The sequence below is a fragment of the Hippocampus comes genome, unplaced genomic scaffold, assembly GCF_001891065.2.
Source record: "Hippocampus comes isolate QL1 unplaced genomic scaffold, H_comes_QL1_v1.1 scaffold135, whole genome shotgun sequence".
Taxonomy (NCBI): Eukaryota; Metazoa; Chordata; class Actinopteri; order Syngnathiformes; family Syngnathidae; genus Hippocampus; species Hippocampus comes.
The window spans coordinates 2,277,266-2,296,993 of NW_017805583.1; the positions used below are offsets into that span (position 1 = coordinate 2,277,266).

The 19,728-nt window shown below is 40.2% G+C and overlaps 1 protein-coding gene across 2 annotated transcripts in view; it reads left to right on the forward strand.

Moving 5' to 3' along the window:
- Positions 1-19,728, forward strand: part of adcy3a (adenylate cyclase 3a) — a 31,331-nt gene that overhangs the window by 2,567 nt on the left and 9,036 nt on the right. The window contains exons 1-15 of one of the 2 annotated variants that reach the window (XM_019879991.1): positions 526-761; positions 1,419-2,612; positions 6,173-6,322; positions 8,491-8,621; positions 9,501-9,612; positions 10,011-10,138; positions 10,423-10,581; positions 12,275-12,440; positions 12,995-13,114; positions 13,995-14,137; positions 15,417-15,578; positions 15,805-15,892; positions 17,504-17,620; positions 17,752-18,035; positions 18,188-18,269. In XM_019879991.1, the coding sequence (XP_019735550.1) occupies positions 1,938-2,612; positions 6,173-6,322; positions 8,491-8,621; positions 9,501-9,612; positions 10,011-10,138; positions 10,423-10,581; positions 12,275-12,440; positions 12,995-13,114; positions 13,995-14,137; positions 15,417-15,578; positions 15,805-15,892; positions 17,504-17,620; positions 17,752-18,035; positions 18,188-18,269 (2,517 nt within the window). In that variant the 5' untranslated portion in view covers positions 526-761; positions 1,419-1,937. Of the gene's footprint in view, positions 1-525; positions 762-1,418; positions 2,613-6,172; positions 6,323-8,490; positions 8,622-9,500; positions 9,613-10,010; positions 10,139-10,422; positions 10,582-12,274; positions 12,441-12,994; positions 13,115-13,994; positions 14,138-15,416; positions 15,579-15,804; positions 15,893-17,503; positions 17,621-17,751; positions 18,036-18,187; positions 18,270-19,728 lie in introns of those variants that run through there. The other variant, XM_019879992.1, reaches the window with a different exon arrangement.

Genomic DNA, 19,728 nt, shown 5'->3' on the forward strand with positions numbered 1-19,728 from the left:
CAGGGGCGGGGATACCGAAAGAAAATGTGGAGAGTGTAAAGTTTGAAAGAAAATGCAGAATTATTCTGGAAGTGAAGTAGCTTTTCCTTCAAAACAAGAGCTACCTTTGTTAAAATAGATGACAGGCGTTTCAATTTCCTTACCGAAAAATACTCAAAAGAATCAATCTCGGATCAATTTTGATTCTGAATGAATTTGTTTCATGGCTTTTGCTTTAATTATGGTTATGATAATTGTATGGTTAGCTTTTGTGTTAGGTTCTGGACTGCAAACCTATTAAAAAAGGTGAAAAAGAAAATCCGCATAGTTACACTTCTCACGCACCACCACTCCACCTAATCACCTGAATATCAAACGTTTTCTTTAGGTAACAACTCTAAAACAGCCGACCAGTATGATTACTTTTCACCATTTTGCACACATGTATCGTTATCACTGAATTAATTTCTTTAATGTGTCATTTATGTCTTCCTAAATTTGAGTTATAACACATTTATTTCACCACGAAGGACCGGAAATTGTCTTCGTGGTGTTTACAGATCATGACAGAGCTGTGTAGTCTGCGGAAAACACCCAAGCAGGGGAAAAACACGCACGGACACAGCAAATGAATTCATGCCGAGGCTACTTTTTCTACTTTACTTCTTTATCCTCTGCAAACTGGGGCTCTAAATATCTAAGTTAGTGTGATTCCTGCAAATGACAACCGCGTCTATATTTCAGGAGTAACGATAGCCCACGAAATCTGGTTCTACGTTAAGGTAGGTTGAATGCATCAGTGAACAATTTCACATCTGGGAGAATGAACCCAAAATATCAGTTTCTCGCGTTGCAGGGGAAATAAAATTAGCTTACTAAAATACTAACTCTAGACAGCAAAGCGCAACGTAAACATTGCCATCTCATACAAATAGTCTACACATTCTTAGTCTCCCAAATGCTAAAACATCAATGGAAATAGGATTTCTGTACGGCAAAGATAGATTCCGTCCTTTGTGAGACTTGAGCAAGGTCAGTTGGATGCAGATTATTGTGGCGATGCTCAATGTTTGAACAATGCTAAGAAAGTGGAAGTGTTTTTATGAACTGTCCGTGGCTCCACGCAACATGTAGTCGGTCAGTCAGTCAGGTAGGCCCACAGCACAGGGCCTGGACTTCGAATGATGACAAAAGCGACGATGCTTTACTCTTCTGTTTTGCCGTCAGTACAGAGCCGAAAATCCGCCAAATATTGACCAACCAAAAATGTTCATAGCTGTATCGATACATATCCAGCAACGACCTCTTTAACAGTTTCACTCGTCATGACAGAGGAGCCATCATGATCATACATAGATCACGCATCCACAGCAATCCTGATGATCGTGACAAGTTGCAGTGTTTAATTGTGAATCTCCCCTGTCTTGCCCTTCATTCAGGAGATGTGAATTATGACACTGGGAGGCCAACATGCAAAATATTATCCATGCCAGTGGAATGATGGCAACTGGAGCTCATGCAAACATTTGCCTAAGGGATGTCAACTTCAATTCAACCACTCAGACTGTGTGCATTACTGTGGAGAGCCTCAATGGAAATGAGACCGTGAAGCAGTCATGTTGCTGATGCTGAATGAGAAAAAAAAGACAATCTCTGGATCATGTTGCTGAGGAGGCGTGCCCAGTTTGTGGATAGGACACAGGACTGAGCCAAACGACAGCGTTCGATGGAGTGACCACAAACGCAGCGATGTAAGCGGATGTGTCTCTAGTGTCAGCCCTATAAGACAATCAACACACGGAAGGGATTTCATACACACGTGTGGATTCAGAACGGAAGGAGGGGCGAGCTGGTGAAGCATTCAATAACTTGATCAGCGTCTGTGTGAAAACCATCCGGTCTCAAGTTGAAGAGGAGACAACAGAGTAGACAGGAAGCTCCGACATTTAACGTCCACTATGCCTCGGAATCGAGCGTTCTCAGAGCCGGAGTACTCTGCTGAGTATTCCGCGGACTGTTCCGTGACTCTGCCCTCTGACCCTGGGCAGGCAGTTGGGCGAACACACGAGGTCACGGTGAGGAGCTCAGGTTGCTGCCTTTGCCTACCTCGTTTCATGCGCCTCACCTTTGCGCCAGAGTCCCTGGAGAACCTCTACCAGACCTACTTCAGGCGTCAAAGACACGAAACCTTACTGGTGCTGGTTGTGTTCGCGGCTCTCTTCGACAGCTACATCATTGTCATGTGTGCGGTGGTCTACACCAGTGACAAGCTGGCATCTGTCCTGGTGGCATCTGTGGGGCTGCTAGCAGACATCCTCCTCTACCTGCTGTGCCGCTTCGGGCTGCTGCCAGATCGCATCTCCAGGCGGGTGGTGCCCTACGCCCTGTGGGTGCTCATAGCGGCTCAAATATTCTGCTACCTGGGTTTGAATTATGCCCACTTTCACCAGGCCAGCGACACAGTAGGCTGGCAGGCTTTCTTCAGCTTCTCCTTTTTCCTGACACTGCCTTTGAGGTTGACTCCCATCGTGCTCATCACGACTGTCACCTGCGGGGTTCACACCCTGGTTCTGGGTGTCACCATCGCCCAGCAGCAACAGGAGGAGATCCAGGGAGCAGCACTTGGCAGACAGGTGAGACTTGACAAGGGAAGAAAAATATAAATCATGCTACTCTTGGAATACTCTGAGCAATATATTTTTTTTAATTATTGGAAAACAAATAGATACATAAAACCTGGATGTTTAAACTCAAAGGGTAAGACAGTTGTGTCGGTGAAAGTATCTTTTATGTCCACTGTGTATTCTGTACAGCTTTTCCGAATGCACCACCACAATGGAATGAGTTGAAATACAGCAATCGGTCATTACTTTGGCCTTTGGTAATATTATGAAAACTTGATGAGCATTCTCATGTATACTGTAGCTTTAGAAATGTTTTAACTTCATGATCACTCTGACTTCTCAGCTATGTTGACTTGATATCGTCATCAGTGAACTAGCCAGTTCAAGAAATAACTTATCACACATTTTATTGTCTTCTGAATGATAATTATTAATTTATGTATTATATTTATTGAAATATCAACATAAATGTTTAAAAAGATACAATATGTATATTTCCGACTAGAATACTTTATTTTTAAAACAGAAGACTAAGTCTCGAACGAACTCTGGCAAAATCACAAGTTAAATCAGGAATAACATTTTAAGTCAATTGAGTTTTTTTGTTGATATTTATAAGGTAGACCCACAGAGTGCATCAAAAACAAATGCAACAAGTAGGGAAAAAGGATTCCCCTGCCACGATCAAACCAACTATCCTTGATTAGGTAAATGTGACAATCACCATTTTATTTGCTACGCCATCAATGAAAAGTAAAATGAGATGATACTACTCTGTGCCTTCTTTTCTCCACTTTAAAAGAATTCATAGTACAACAGCGAGCGTCACTGCACTTTTTTTTTGTTTTACTGCACAAACTGGGCAGAACAAAATGAAAACCAGTCCGAGCTGATCATGCAAATAAGGACACGGCAAACAAATGTTGCAGATATATTTTTAGTCCTGTTTTACTGCCGTTGTGGCTCAACACAGGCAACCCTTTGAAAAAGAGCTTTGCATAGTAAATAAACACATTGCATTGCAGTGAAATACGTGACAAAATCATAAAGCTGATTAATGTTTAAATATGTACTTGCACCCCTACTTGCGCTCGTTGGAGTACTAATAAACGTGAGTTCTTCACATGCACGTTTTCAGCTTGTTCGCATTAGGGCCAACGGATCTGGAGTTTTTTTTTTTTTTTTTTTTTTTTAGCTTGATGCCGATATTTGGCAGAAAAAAATAATATGCTAACAGTTTGAATGGCCGATGAATTAAAAAAATACAGAATGAATCAAATGCCTTTCCTGGGGATCTTAAGGCCTAAAAAAGAACAGCAATTTGAATTACAGGCAGAACATTTGACTGTTTTACAAGACTTTGTCCTTGAGCTTTAACTGATGAATTGATAAAAACAATTGGTTCGTGAAGCAAATTTGAAGCTTTCTTTTCCCATCGTGACAAAAGTCTTTCTCAATTGTCACTTCAACACCTGTAAACAACTCAATGCATTCACCATTATCCAACCTTTTTTGCTCAGTCCCGGCAGCTATTGGAAGTGGAAAAACTGGCTGTGTCGTTTACCTTGCGCCAGGCTGGTCCCATGTTGTGACAGTGGAAATATGCTGCCAGAAAAGTGCAACTTGCGTCGGCTCTTACCATCTAATAGGACTACAATTCCCATGTTCTTTGACACAGGAACGTGAATAATGAAGCATTCAAGGAAGGGGGGAAGTTGGATTGTCCCAATTCCAAGCATTCGGGGAATGTAAACAACAAAGCTGTATGATGCCAATAAATTGTTTGTTGTTTTTGTTTATCATAACCTATTTTGACCTCCAGCAAACATTCTTCAAAATATGCTTTATTTATATAAATAAAGGAATATCTTGTCTTCAAAACATTTCATTCACTTTACCAACATTTCCCGTTATTTTGAAAAACTAAATTAATAATAAATAATAATAGATTCATATATGAATATAACCTTGAAAATTATTTTATTCCATTCACGATCTGCAACTCCATGTCTGGGTCGCCATTGTTGAGTAACATCAGATTGAAGCCGGTTCGGACTCAATCTGACGTAACTCGGACCGCCCAGTTCAAAGGGGCATTCCAGTGCACTTTTCCTGGTTGTAAGTCAGAAAAGTCGGAATTTCCATCTTCTTCGAAGGCAATAGCAGTCTTAGTTCCTGTGTGACGAAAACACATCGACGCCTGCGGGGGATTCGGTTTGGATGAGGATGACAATGCGATTGTAATAGGAAGGAATTTGAATTAAAGATGACAAACCGAAAAGCCGACATCTGTCCATATATAGGTCGCACTGTTGATTTTTGAGAAAATTAAAGGATTTTAAGCGTGCCTTATGTTTTGTAAAATACGGTACACGTTCATTGTACATAAATGTAAATCATGGTACAATATTGAATCCATTCACAGTAATAGTGTATATATTATAAACCCAATTTTGAATGGAAGTATGTGAAAAGTGAATATTCCCTGTCACAAGATCATGATCACATTTATTCTTCTACCTGCTTCTTGTCAAATTTGACATTTTCATGAAAAAACGTCTGCTTTTTTGTCTTTGTAATGAAATACAATTAACATGAATATCCCTGGATTGTTTATTGCGCTCTCTCTCTGAACTGCTGAAGATCTAATAATTTCACTATTACGAGGCATGTTTCATTCTCTAATTACTGTCATCATATTTTAAAGTCACCTCAAAAATCATTGACTCGCTGTTTGGTTGCATTTCACAAATATCTAAGAACAACTGCAAAACATTTCAATGCTTCGCTTCTCACACGAGAGAATGCGTTTTGTTTTGTTTTTTAAGCGTCGGTATGAACAGGTGTTGTGGTACTCGATTGACCGGTATGCGGGGCTGGGCAATTCATCAGTTAATTTTTCAAAAATATTTTGTGAATTGATTTTTTTTTTTTCCATCTACTTCTGAAGTTCCGAGAGCTTCCCCACGATGTGTCCTGCTTGCACTGACAACATGGCTGCAGGCACAGAGCAGCTCATTCATCAAATTAATCATGGTTGCAAATTTTGCGATTTTGGTCAGTATATTGAATGACTTTTTTTTTTCTGACCCTTCTGGCGATTGTTTTTCCAAAGGAGCAACTCGTGGGTTTAATTTGTGCTAAACAACAGATACATTCTTTTCACATTGTTTTGTATGTAGCTTGAAAGGATCCCCTGGGAAGGCCATCATGGGATCACTTGCACCGATTATTGCCAAATGTGTTTGTATATCATAAAAATAGAATTTTATTTTCATGTTAGAAACATTTGACCTGAGATAAGCGCTTATTCTAAATTTGTGCCTTTTCTTTGGGTGTAATTCTTTGACTTGAATAAGGCAAACTCAAAGCTACAAGTACAGAGCAGCCAGCAAGTTGAATGTTCTATGAGGGCTGTGTTATTTTTAGAATATGCCGTTGGCCAATCATGATAATGGAAAAAAAAATAAGCGGCTGGTTCGACGGCCTGTCAATATACTTTTGTCAGAGGCGTATTACCGAAAACCATTCAGCAAACTGTGTCCTTGTTGTTGTTTTGTTTTTTTCAGCTCCTGGCCAACATTGTGATCTATGTTTGTGCCATCACCGTGGGCGTCATGTCATACTACATGGCAGACCGGAAGCACAGAAAGGCTTTTCTTGAGGCAAGACAATCGCTCGAGGTCAAACTCAACCTGGAGGAGCAAAGCCAGCAACAGGTCAGAGGTCAAATAATACAATAAGTCTGCGTTTAAAGACAACTTTATGTCAACTATTTTAACTTCAAGTAGTGAACATTCAAAAGGCATTTGTAGCCCTTTTGATGATGCTGACGCTGCTAGGAAGTAACGCGTTGCTCACAAGACGTGGACATCTCAGCTGCCATCTCTTGGCTTCAGGCCTGAGGATTACAGAAATTAACAGAAACTGTTTCTCGGTTCCATTAGATTACCCAATGGGAAAACACTGAAACAAATGTTGGGTTCCGTAAACGTTCATCATGGGAACCCATTTTTCTATTTTGACTGATATTCATCATCAACAATTCTGATACTCAAAAGAATAATATTTAAAAGGTAAATGTTTGAAAACTATGCATTATTAATGAACATTACATCAACAGCTGTGTAATTTTTTTCCAGTCTCACGCAGCAAAGATTTACTTACTGGTAATCATTAATAAATCAATGAGTGGTTTCAACCAACATCACAATCATCCTGATTTTTAAAACATACGATGTGGAAACAAACTCCACAATTAAATGATTCAACACTTCACGGTAACGATCGTTTCCGGTAGCCTGTCGTTTCCGTGGGATCATTTGTACGGTACCGAAAAATCGTTTCCTTGGGCGGAAAAGGAAACATTATGTTACATGCGCACGTAATGTTACATCAACAGCTGTGTACCCCAGGATTTAAATCCGCATGTGCACAAAATGTTTCCTTCTCCACCCTCCCACCACTTTATAAAAGCAGAACGAAAGTAGAATAGAAGAAAAACACTCACACACCATGCCACAAACACACATACAGGCACAATGATATCGCGTTGATCACACAGGAGAGATTCTATCGCGTACAGTTAACTAGTGCGCGGTACTTTTTATGGGAAACGATTTTTCGGTACTGTACAAATGATCCCACTGAAACGACATGCTCCTGGAAAAGATTGTTACGGGGAAATCCTCAGGACCCGGCTTGATTTGTAATACTCATGAATGTTCAGTATTGTTCCTTGTATTTTGTTCTGATTGGTCGCAAACAGTGAAAAATGAAAAAACGAACTAGGGATTACTGAGGTTTATTGTTCTACAAGTGTTTCAATCAAGAATGTGCTAGCTAACCAAGATCCTCCATGTCATGTTGATATGTCAAATTTGTCTATCAGAATCCTTCGAAATACGACTCGAGCCTGAAAATGAGCCTGACTGAGACTCGAGACATTTAGAGGGATCTCATTCTCTCAATTTATATCAGACTTAATTACAGTACATCATCTTCAGAATGGGATGCTGAGGCTGCTGGCAGATGAGGGCCACCAACCAATCAAGGATGGAGTATGTTGTACTGTCTGTTACCATGACAATTAGCCTCCCAAGATGATATACGTGCAATCACAAAGTCAACCCGATCAGTTAATTGTTTCTTATCCGCCACACTGTGAAATTTGGATTCATATTAAAAGCGCCCCCACATAACCCATTATGTGCCTCCCTTCCTCCCCCTGTACTTCAGTTGTGCTTATGCATGCGCAATTGTGCATCTGTGCAACATACAGCACGGCATGAGGTGTGCTGGAAAAGTTTCGGGATTGTTGTCAGCAACAAACAAACTACTAACTAAAATAGAAGGGGGAAACCTTTTGTTTGGTTTTCAAATGTTAGTCAATAAGTCCCAGAACTGTTCTGACACACCTTGTGTTTCTCGTCTGTGTGCAATTTAGTGGAATCTTTTTCGGGTCACGGCAAACCGTGCTTTCAGATTGAATTCTCTCAAATTACGTTCTCCTGTTGACTGAGACCCCTCCTTCGAATTTTCTGTGCTGAATGTGCAGTCGTCATTCCCCAATGAGATGAGTCAGTTTATCAAGAGTTCTCTTTTTTCTTCTGTTAAACATTGACAATAAGCATTGTTGGGGTGGGGGGGGCAACCAACTTCAACCAAGATTCAATCTTTAAGTCGTTTCTTCATCTGAGCAATCTCTTCTTTCAGAAATTAGGATGCACATCTTTATCATTCAGATTGTTCCCTGACGAGTTGATTCCTTCATTCCCAAATCATGAACAAAATGTTGATCTGATGTGCCAGCACTGTTTATTTCTGTCACGATTGATGCTGTGTGCTTCCTCTGAAGGAGAGTTCATGGCTTGTTTTTTTTCTCTAGGAACGCCTGCTGTTGTCCATCCTTCCCAAACACATAGCTGACGAGATGCTGCAGGACATGAAAAAGGAGCCCAGTCAGAAAGAGATGCAGCAGTTTAACACCATGTACATGTACAGACATGAAAATGTCAGGTAATGTAGCAACTAATATTCAATATACCGTATTGGCCCGAATATAAGACGGCCCTGATTATAAGATGACCCCCTCTTTTTCAAGACTCAAGTTTGAAAAAAGACTTTTTGAACGCCAAATTAATTTTTATACAGAAAATAATTACAGTACCTCTGAAACAAATGATTATAACAATATATTTGAGAGAAAAAGCATGTTACTTTGCCTCATTCAAATCTTAATATCTGAACATTTAAATATGTAAACTAAAGTGCAATCATATTCGTAAATGAATGGCTTCTGGTTTTTGAAATGTAAATTACATCATAACTTCTCCTCAGCTGCCGGTTAACCTGGCCGATCTTCGACCCACTTTTCTCCAGATTGTCGCTACGTTTCTCCATTTTCTGTTTTCTCTTCCATTATTTTCTTCTCTTTTCTTTCTGACCGCTATTTTTTTTTTCTTACTCGTGCTACCGCTATTTTTATTTTTATTCTTCGTGACAGGGGTTCACTTTGGCCTGGGGAGTCAAGTTCAACATTTGCTTCAATGATATCTGGCGTCATCTAGCGTCGTGAATGGGTATAATGTCTAGACCCCGAATATAAGACGACCCCCACCTTTTCAGTCTTATTTCAATACAAAAACACCGTCTTATATCCGGGCCAATACGGTACTTAAGACCCCCATAAAGTCATTTGAATTATTCGTCTCGAAAAACAAAATATGTTTGATGTTACGTAAACGTGCCAAGAATTTTACTTCCCCTCCTTCACGCTGTATTATAGATTTTGACAACTACTGCATGGTTCATTGACGTCTACAGTAGTTCATCACCCTTCAAATGAATGTGTCATTATAGTAATGCATTGCTTTGTCTCAATCTCTTGTTGTGCAGTATTTTGTTTGCAGACATTGTGGGCTTTACCCAGCTGTCATCATCATGCAGCGCTCAGGAGCTGGTCAAACTGCTCAATGAACTCTTTGCTCGGTTTGACAAACTTGCTGCAGTGAGTCTTAGTATTAAGCGATCCGGTTATACACGTGCATTTACATTCTTTTTGACAATCGGGAGATAATTTTTGTACAGTATAGATTTGTGACGCGGATAACCAACATTTAGTTTATGGGATTTAGCATATTTGTACACTATTCTGCTGTTACTTTTACTATTAGGTTTCTTAAAGCTGCGGGCATTTTTTTCAATTAGAACAAAGCTAAGCCCGTGAGTTTTATTTCCTTCTAAATGCATCAATTATACATGTTTGCTATCAGTAAAAGTAATCAGAGTTAAACTGAATAGTTAGCCAACACAAATATGCACTTTAAAGAATAATCATCAATAGTTTAAACTCATGCAAGATAAAGTATATCCTTGCTCTGACTAAAACCCCAACCACCTTTTCAGAAATATCACCAGCTGAGAATCAAGATCCTCGGAGACTGTTACTACTGTATTTGCGGGCTGCCAGACTACAGGGAGGACCATGCCGCCTGTTCCATCATGATGGGCCTCGCCATGGTTGAGGCCATCTCGTGAGTGTACAGTCGAGCTGTGTATTTCAAATTCCCAGAAGGCAATCAGCGCATTCGCTGGTCTGTCACATGCTCAATGGAAAATTGATCACTCAGACAGACTAACATAGATTTTTGTTGTGTGTGTGGCCGTGAAAGAAAGTGCATTAGTTGAGGGATCTTTCCGCATGAGTGCCTGTGCGTGTGTGATTATTTGTTTTATTTCCTGCCCCGGATGCTGGTGCGGTGACAGTATTTTTAACAATGCATTCATTTGATTCCATGTATCTGTAACCAAACACTAGGTATGTACGTGAGAAAACCCAAACAGATGTTGACATGCGAGTGGGAGTGCACAGCGGCACAGTCTTGGGGGGAGTGCTGGGTCAAAAACGATGGCAATATGACGTGTGGTCCACTGATGTCACTGTAGCCAACAAGATGGAGGCTGGAGGGATACCAGGGTAAGAACACCCCGTGGTTGCTTTTTAAAATCTTGAATAGCACTCTAAAGACAACAGGCGTCTACCTAGGCCTAACACTTCTAAATTTGTGCCATCCCATACAACTTTCTATAGATTTGTGAAAATGAATTGCATCAGTATGTGCTTTCTGAACTCAGCCACCAAGCCAAATACATAAGAGTCAAATTGTTTCCCCAGACCAGGATTTTCATTATGTCAACATATTAACAGGTTGTACTTTTACTGGAGCCATCTGTTGCAGGGATGGGCAGCTGGCGGGCAGCCTGTGAGCTGATAAACATTCAAAAACGTTTTCCATGAACAATGGGAGAATGGAGGAAAATTCACGGCAAAACCGGGATAAATCCAAAATATGAAAAAAATATGCAAATCCACAGGTGTCGAATTGCGAATGTGCAGGGGTCGACTGTAGTTTTAAGTTGTAACATTACCATTCAACACTGGATGACAGACATGTCTTAGTTCTACTTATACTATGTCTTATAGTGCCCTATACTACAACATGAGTCAGCCGAATATTTTTTGGGCGGATTTGAAATGATATGCAGGAAAAAAATAGTACCGGTACCTCCTATTTTAAGAAAAATGAGTGAGTTGACATACAAAATGAATTCATGTACTAAATATTGGGTTCTTGGTCAACAGTTTTGTGCCACCCTTAAATGGTCATTTTGATGCATCGGGAAAAAAATAGTGGCTCTTTTGTTGTTGTTCGCTTCAAGCCTTTTCTTGTTGGGTTAGTATAGTGGATGTTTTGTACATGCATTGAAAAGTGTCTGATCAAAAATGAAACACAGTATATTAAGAGCATGTATTTTCTCCCTATTACGGTAAAATAGCATATTTGTCATACATCTGGTTAAGAAGTGTGTGGTCTTATGTGGCCCCGCTGTAGCACTGATGAAAAACTGTGCCCCCCAGCATTAAAGTTTTACCTGTGGTGGTCAAAAGATAAAATATAAATGGTCCACTTTAAGTTGCCCATCCCTGATCTACTATATGTGCACACCCCATCAAATCATTCCCTAGATTGCTGACTCTTTCCAATTAATTTTTTTTCAGAAGCAGATTCAAATTGTTTTTTTTTTCTTTTATTGATGTGGTATTATTTTTGGTATTGTGTATTAAGTTCTCACGAATGTACATTTCATTCCAAGGGAGTGGGAGAAAATTAAGCGCTTGCAATTGGAATACTATTCTATGGCTCTGGCAAGGCTTCATTTTTGAATTGCAATTGTGGAGAACGTACAGCATTAGGTGTGCCCAAGTTCTCTACAAAGAAGTGTGGTAAGATTCTTGTCATAGTTCAGAATTGTAAGTATAACTTCGGCTCAGGGCGAGCCACGAAAACCCTGAGTGGTGGCTGGTTATGATACAGGAGTGTGTGCATGTCTACCTGGTTGTCTACCTAGGTAGCAGTGCTCTCCTTTTCACAGTGGTTCATAAGTGCAACAATCAACTGTAATGGCTGGTCTTTTAAGATCCCCCCCTCCCCCTGAATTGCCTGACCTCTGACCTATTCCCCTCCATATATTGACGCAAATGACTTTTGTTACCAATTAGCTTTTTTTGTTATTGTTGGAATACGACAGTGACTGTGTTGCTTTTGCTGTTGCCTGAAACAAAAATAAATATTATTCCCCCCCCACCCCCTTCTTTTGGTGTGGATTAGTCGTGTCCACATCTCACAAACCACCATGGAGTGTCTTCATGGGGAGTTTGAAGTTGAGCCAGGGAATGGAGGTGAGCGCTGTGACTACCTGAGGGAGAGAGGACTCGAGACCTACCTAGTAGTTGTTTCCAAAGGACCCGTGGGAAAAAACGGCATCAACAGTGTAGTGAGTAGAAACTATACGCACGCACACACGCACGCACACGCGCGCACGCACGCGCGCACGCACGCACACACACGCGCGCGCGCACGCACGCACGCACGCACACACACACACACACACACACACACACACACACACACACACACGCGCGCGCACGCGCGCGCCTATCCGGGAACCCCACTCCCAAAGAATAAGTGAGGCCAATTCCATTTTATTTCCACTGTAGACTGAAACCATTTGAGTTTGACATCAAATAAATACTGTATGTAAGGAGATATCGGCCTTTTGGTTTTTGTTTCCAGGTATTTAATTTTTGATCTCAGACAAAGTTTAGAAGTTTGCACTTCTTTTTTTTTTTTTTTTAATCTACGGTACTTATTTTTCATGTGAGCCAAAGTATTGGAACATGTGACTGACAAGTGTGCTTTATTGCCTAGGTATGTTTCATTACATCGGCTGATTAGATTAGACTACTATTTTACACAAACCTAACTGTTCGCCTACAATTAAAAGTGTTCATTCCATTTTTTTTTTTTTTTTTACCTGTTTCCAATTAGAAATTATCTGTAACTTCATCCAATGGAAACTCCCCTCTGCTGATCAACACCACAGAGTGTAATGGTAGCGTGAACACAGCCTGCACCACACCAGAAGAACCTGAAGAACTGGACACCAGGGTAAACAGTCATAATCTCTCAGATCCGACTTCAGATGACACCGTTTTACAAAACAAACATCATTAGTCCTCTAACCTGGCAAGAGCCATATTGGTACGTGAATCACTCAAAAGAAGCTCTCCACAGTGGGACTGCTCCAATACAATCTCCTCGAAAAGGGCGGGACATTCAGTCGTACTTCGCGTTGATTGGGCGATGTGGCAATTTGTGCCTACCAAATTTTTGTTTTTTTCGCAATCGTGGCAACGGGTAAAAATATCACCGGCATGCATCTCGTTTGACCAGCCGAGTCCCGTTATCTCAATTGGCACAGATGGCATCATGACGTTGCGTGGTAGTGGATTCAAGGCCCCTTAAAATAACACGAGTTGATTTTTGAATCAAGCCGATTGTCAACCGAGAACATTTTCATCAAGGCCACGTATCCCACCCCCAAACACGTTGCTCTGTGATTTGTCCGCACTGCCAGTGGTGCGGCTCAGTGCAAATCAGCGGGCTCGGAACAAGATGGATTCACGGGGTTTTGTGAACTCTCAAATACCGTGAGGATTCAGCTCTCTGGCAAAGTTACTAGTCCTTAGCTGGGAGTCTTGTACACCTGTTCAGCAACAGACTTTAATTAAAAAGAAAATAAAAAGACTAAAATATGAAAAAAAAACCAACAATTTACAGTGTTGTTGTAAAAATCAAAAATGGGATGAATCGAAAAACATGTAATATGGAGCCTGATGTCATTCTGCATAATAAATTCTGCTAACTTTGGTGGCATGATCAGATTGTTCAGATTTTGTCTTGGACTTCTTTTTCTTCCTTCTTGAGCGATGTGTTAGAAAGAACAATGACATGACCTTGATAATGACAGCAATTTGGTGACCCGCAGGTTGTCAACCCGTCTTTCCCAAATCCTCGCCGAAGGCTACGGCTGCGGGATCTGGCTGAAAGGGTGATTGATGCCCAAGAGAACGAACAGGAGCTCAACAAACTGCTAAATGAAGCTCTGTTGGAGCGAGAAACTGTCCAAGCGTGAGTCAAATCCCCCCCCCCTAAAGGTTATCTCTGTTAGCTTAGGAGCCTAAGCAAAAATACAATGGAAAAAAAATAAGCGTTTACTTTTAGACCCCACGAAAAAGTTTATTACGGTAGTTGCCTAATTCAATAGAGCACTCAATGAAAACATGTTAATGCTTTCAAAAATAAGATGCCAAAACTGAACAGCATTAGGTGTGTAGGGATTAATCAAATCTAGCAGATGGTGTTTTGATTTATTTGCAATATCCATCCATTTAATTCTGTACCACCTGTCCTCATTCGGTTTGCAGCCTATTCCAGCTGACTTTCGGTCAATATGTATTTTATATTTAGTGCAGAGTGAATTGTGAAATTGTGTTTCCATCCATCTGACTCTTATGTCCAGGGGCACTTTTGATGTGACTATGCCATGACTATCTCAATGTTTTCATTGGTCTATGGCAGGGGACGGTAACCTTAAATAGTTAAAGAGCCATTTGGACTCCATCCCTTTGTATGTATAAAAACTATAGTGGTTTACATTTATGAGATTGGTTAACTGCTACAGAGAAAACAAAATTGTATTTCTGCATGTAATGAAAACTTTGAAAAGTGGAGCGAGGACTATTTCACTTAATATCAAATACGTATTTGGGAAGTAATAGCCCATTAGAATAATGACTTTACGGGTTAATGTGATTTTTGCTCCTGTGTCACAGCAAAGACACAAAGAGCCACGAGAGAAGGATGAAAGAGCCTCAGGTTGACTTTCCCTCGTCAGTGGGGTAGTTAATAATATGAAATCGCAATAACTCTGACCAATAAAAATGATGAGGAGAATTCCGTGAAATGATGTCACCGCACCTGATGGCCATTTTGAAGAGTTATAGTTATATAGCCTCGTACATTGCTGCCTGATGTAATCTGAAGAGTTTGTATCACTGTACATAAATAATGAGTCAATGATGTGCGAAAGCGTGATATAAATAAAGATGTCTTTTATTGTATTGTATGTGCTGCTGTCAATTACAATGGTCAACAGCAAATTTAAATCAGGGATGGCTTTTTGTGTCCCTGAATGTTTTTTGGCACTGATTTAAAAATGGCTTTAGTCTTTTCTCGCACTTCAAGTTTCAGAGATATTTTCAGTTTTTTTTTGTTTGTTTTTAAGTTTTGACCTAGAAAAGCTTGCGAAAAGGAGATTTTCCCATGTGCAATTTATAGCTACGACGTTTCAGAAAAAAATTCCATGAAATGTTTGATATGAGTATTGAGGTTCTCTTTTCCCCCTCAGTTTGAAGGGGAAGCACACAAACCGTCTCTCCCTGAGGTTTGTTGACCCCGACTTGGAGACTCGCTACTCGGTAGAGAAGGAGAAGCAGAGTGGAGCTGCCTTCTGCTGCTCCTGCATGGTTCTGCTCTTCACTGCTGCCATGGAGGCCCTCATTGATCCTAGGTTGGTTCTTGAGGCCGGTGGGTTCAGATACAAAAACATTTTCCATCAATTATGCAAAAAACGCTGAATAGAAACAATATGCATTTACTGATTACCACAGCACTCACTAATTGTGCTGTTTGGGGGTTAAATTATTGAACTTTATTGGAAATTTTAATTTTCTGAATCTTCCACTTTATTCTTGCCTGTTGGCCGCGAACTAACAAGATTTTTGTCTTTTTCACAGGTTGATTGCAAATTACATCACTTTTGCGGTGGGGGAAGTCCTACTCCTCATCCTGACAATCTGTTCAATGGCCGCCATCTTTCCCAGGGTGAGTCGAAGGAGTTTTATGATTTGATTTGAGGTTCATTTTGTCAAGTTTTCATAACCTGTAGTGTGTTGCCCCTCCAATATCACTGATGAAAATTGGTGGGCCCCTCCATTATTTAAGTTGCTCATCCCTGATCTACTCATAAAATAAAATATAATGCTATGCCGTACACCCTGCATTTGCTGCCTTCTGTGTGAAACAACAAAACGGCAAAAGGCTCTAGTCGTTTTCATGCAATCATTTAATTGTAAATAAATATGGCAAACGCAGGATATGGTGTGTTAACATGCCAACAGTATCATCGGTGTTTTTCCTTTGCCCCTTGAGAAATTGTCGAGGGTCCCACAAACATAAGCAAAAGAAACCAGAATTTTGTTAATATGGTAAAGCATGGTCTTTAGTCATTATTATCATTATTACAGGTTAGGGGTAGTGGATGTACCTTATTGATTGTTGGAAAATAAAGCTCCAAGCTGGGATCGATCCTCTCTCAGAGGTTTTTAGCAGTAAGGCCAAGCCACATGGGCCTGTTTACCTTTTGGTATATTGTATGAAGACAGATGTTAATATTTCATAAAGGTACGACTTGTTTAAATATTTGTTTAAAGGAATGCTTCAATGCGGTCGCGTGCCCACGAGAAATGTCGATGTGTTATTTGGCACAAAGGACTACTTTAGATTCAGACCTCTTCACCATGGAAATTCAAATGCATTTGATGTCCAACAGAATTGATCGCCTGCCCTCTCAGGCAATTGACAGCACAGTCAATAAATGACTGTGCTGAGTTGAGTATAAAGATGAGTCAATGTTAATAGTTTTCCAGGTTCTTCTATCAGGATCAAGATTACATCACATTGCAATGTCATGAGCATAAGTGCAGTAATTACACAACTCAGCGAATGTGCCAGAATGTATTTGTATTGCAATACAGTAGTTAATTGTTTTGGGGGAGTTTTTTGTTTGTTTGTTTTTTTTAAACTAGATCATAATGTGAAGTAAGCACATTACTTCCACGGGCTAACATGACACTTTTCATGTAATAATGATAATGATAAGATAGTGATAATGAGGCTTTTTTTTGTGTGACAGGAATGTTTCTCTACTCACAGGACTGAGTTTGAGTTTAACATTTCATTGGCAGAATTGACTCAGAAGTTTGGACAACAAGCATTAGCTTGCTAGCCACCACAATTTTCCTTGTCGGATATAAGTAGTGCCGACCAAGGCAGAAAAACAAAACACTGAAATAAATTACGCTACCCTAAAACCTTTAAAAAAAAAAAAAAGAGAGAAAGAAAAGGTTGAACCCAGGCCACCACAGAGGTCTTCATTGGCTAGGCAGCCTTCTCGATCTGGTCCGATAGCTGACTGCCACGGCTGTGGGGAATTTTTGCTTGCGTTATCGCAACAACCTGTTTCGGCCACGGTTTTTCGGTGACAAAAATCTTTCATCTGAAAACTGAAAGTGCACCTTTCAGCCAACAATATTCAATGAGAGAATTTTCATTTCTGGCGTTTTCATTCATCCATGCATTTTCTGTACTGCTTATCCTTCCTAGGGTTTTCATCTGTTTCCTAAAAATACATTGTTTTTTTTTTCTTTTGGCAAGGTTTTTCCCAAGAAGCTTGTTGGTTTCTCAACTTGGATTGACCACACTCGGTGGGCTCGTAACACCTGGGCCATGGCAGCCATCTTCATACTTACCATGGCTGACATTGTTGACATGGTAAGCTTTGTGCCATATCCGCAAAAGCTATATCTGAGTGGAGAGCTGTCGAGCTGCACGTTAATCATAGGAGGCACTGATCTGAGATGGATAGTCACTGAGCTCATTACTCATTTCTGTCCATCTTCTAGCTGAGTTGTCTACCTCAAGGTCCTTTGTCAGTCAGCACCTCGGTGTCATCCCCGCCCTCCTTATCCTCCATCTGGTCGAGCCCTGAAGGTTGTCTGAACAACCCCAAATATTACAGCTACATTGCTGTACTAGCACTGATGGCCACCACCATGCTGGTTCAAGTTAGTCACATGGTCAAACTCACGCTGATGCTGCTTATCACAGTGGCTACTGGTGTCGTTAATATATACAGCTGGAGGGACATCTTTGACCGCTATGACATGGCCCGCTTTCATGATTACAGGTGAGGAAAAAAAGCTCATGCGTAGATTTTTAGTACCGGTTATGTTTTGACTTCTTTGCTCATCAAACTTGTACCTAAACATTCCCACACATTTTATGCAATATAGATTTTTGTAACTTTTAATATTTGGATATTATTGTTCTTCTTCCTAGGTCATACTTAGTGCCATCCAAATTGACCATGACAATTATGATCTTCACTATGATGGTCAGCTTTTATTATTTCTCCCGACATGTAAGTTAACATTGCTTACTTACTATAAATGCACTGTCTGTCTTGTCTGTGAAAGTCTATCTACAAATACCCGTCGGTCTAACTAGCTCACTGTGTGTTTGCATGTGCATTTGTGTTCCTTTTCGTGTGCAATTTCATGTGTATGTGTACAATACATAAACTACATTACTGGTTGTCAGTTACAGAACCACTTTAGGGCAGACATGCTAACTGGTAGGGATGTAACGATCACGGCAATAGTGCGATATCAGAATATTGTTATTGGCACATTATCATCGCAATCATGCCACAAGATTAAAAGTACCGCATCTGTTAAATAGGCCAGGTTATTTTCCATTCGTGCAGTTCCAGCACCCTCTGGAGATTAGTTTATTAGTGCAGTTTAATTTGAATTAGGCCTGTTTTGGCCACTTACGTTTAAGACCCACACTAATCGGCAGATGAAGGGGAGCACTGGCTTCCTCTGCAAATTGACTTGATTCACAATGTGTGTGTGCATTAGCACAAAAGTGCCTCAATGTTAAGTATTAGTTGTGTTATCAGCCAACCACGGCATTGTGAACTACAAAGATCATGATTTTTTGCGACGCTGAGACAATCAGAGCAATTGACAATAAAATGCCACCCCCTATGTGAATGTGAATAGTACTGTGACTATTGTATTTATATTGCACTTAATTGAACTTATTGACCTTATCCATATTTGTATTTATATTGCACTTAATTGAACTGTGTTTTCTTTTCTCTTCTTTCTACCCACAATCTTGCTGCTGAAGGCTGTGAATTTCCCCAGTGTGGGACAATTAAAGGATATCTTATCTTATCTTATTTCATTGTCACTGCTGTAATGTCCAAAAACACAACATTGTGAGGTTCATGTCATGATATCACATTGTGACGTTTGGATATCGTTACATCTCGACTAACTAGTAACTATCTTAAGGATTCCTCTTGAACAAAAGCTTTACTTGTAATGAATGTCTTTGTACTCTCAGCCGTTGTGTAATTTGACATGTAAGAACCTTTAAATAGTCATATCTTAGATTCATCCACGAAGGCATCACAGTACCAGTAATATTTTTAGGGAAATGTATGCCAATACAACAGTGATGTCCAATACGTCCATCGCGATCGACCGGTAGCCCATGGACTGGTCCCAAGTCGACCACGAGGGGTGGAAAAACGAAATAGGAAAAAAGACCAAATAAAATGTGTGTATCTTTGTGCGTGTGATTAACATTATATAATTTTTTGTTAGTGTACACTGCACCCTAAGCATCCTATCAGTTTCACTTTCTCAAAAAAAGTATTTAAAAAAAATCTATTGACAATAAAAAAGCAGGTCCCCTTTAACCAACGGTGGCGCTTGACCCACATCACTGGAAGTTGTTAGTTGTTCGCGGTCAGCAGTTTGCAATTGCAGCTTGCGATCACAACAGTTGCTATATATATATATATA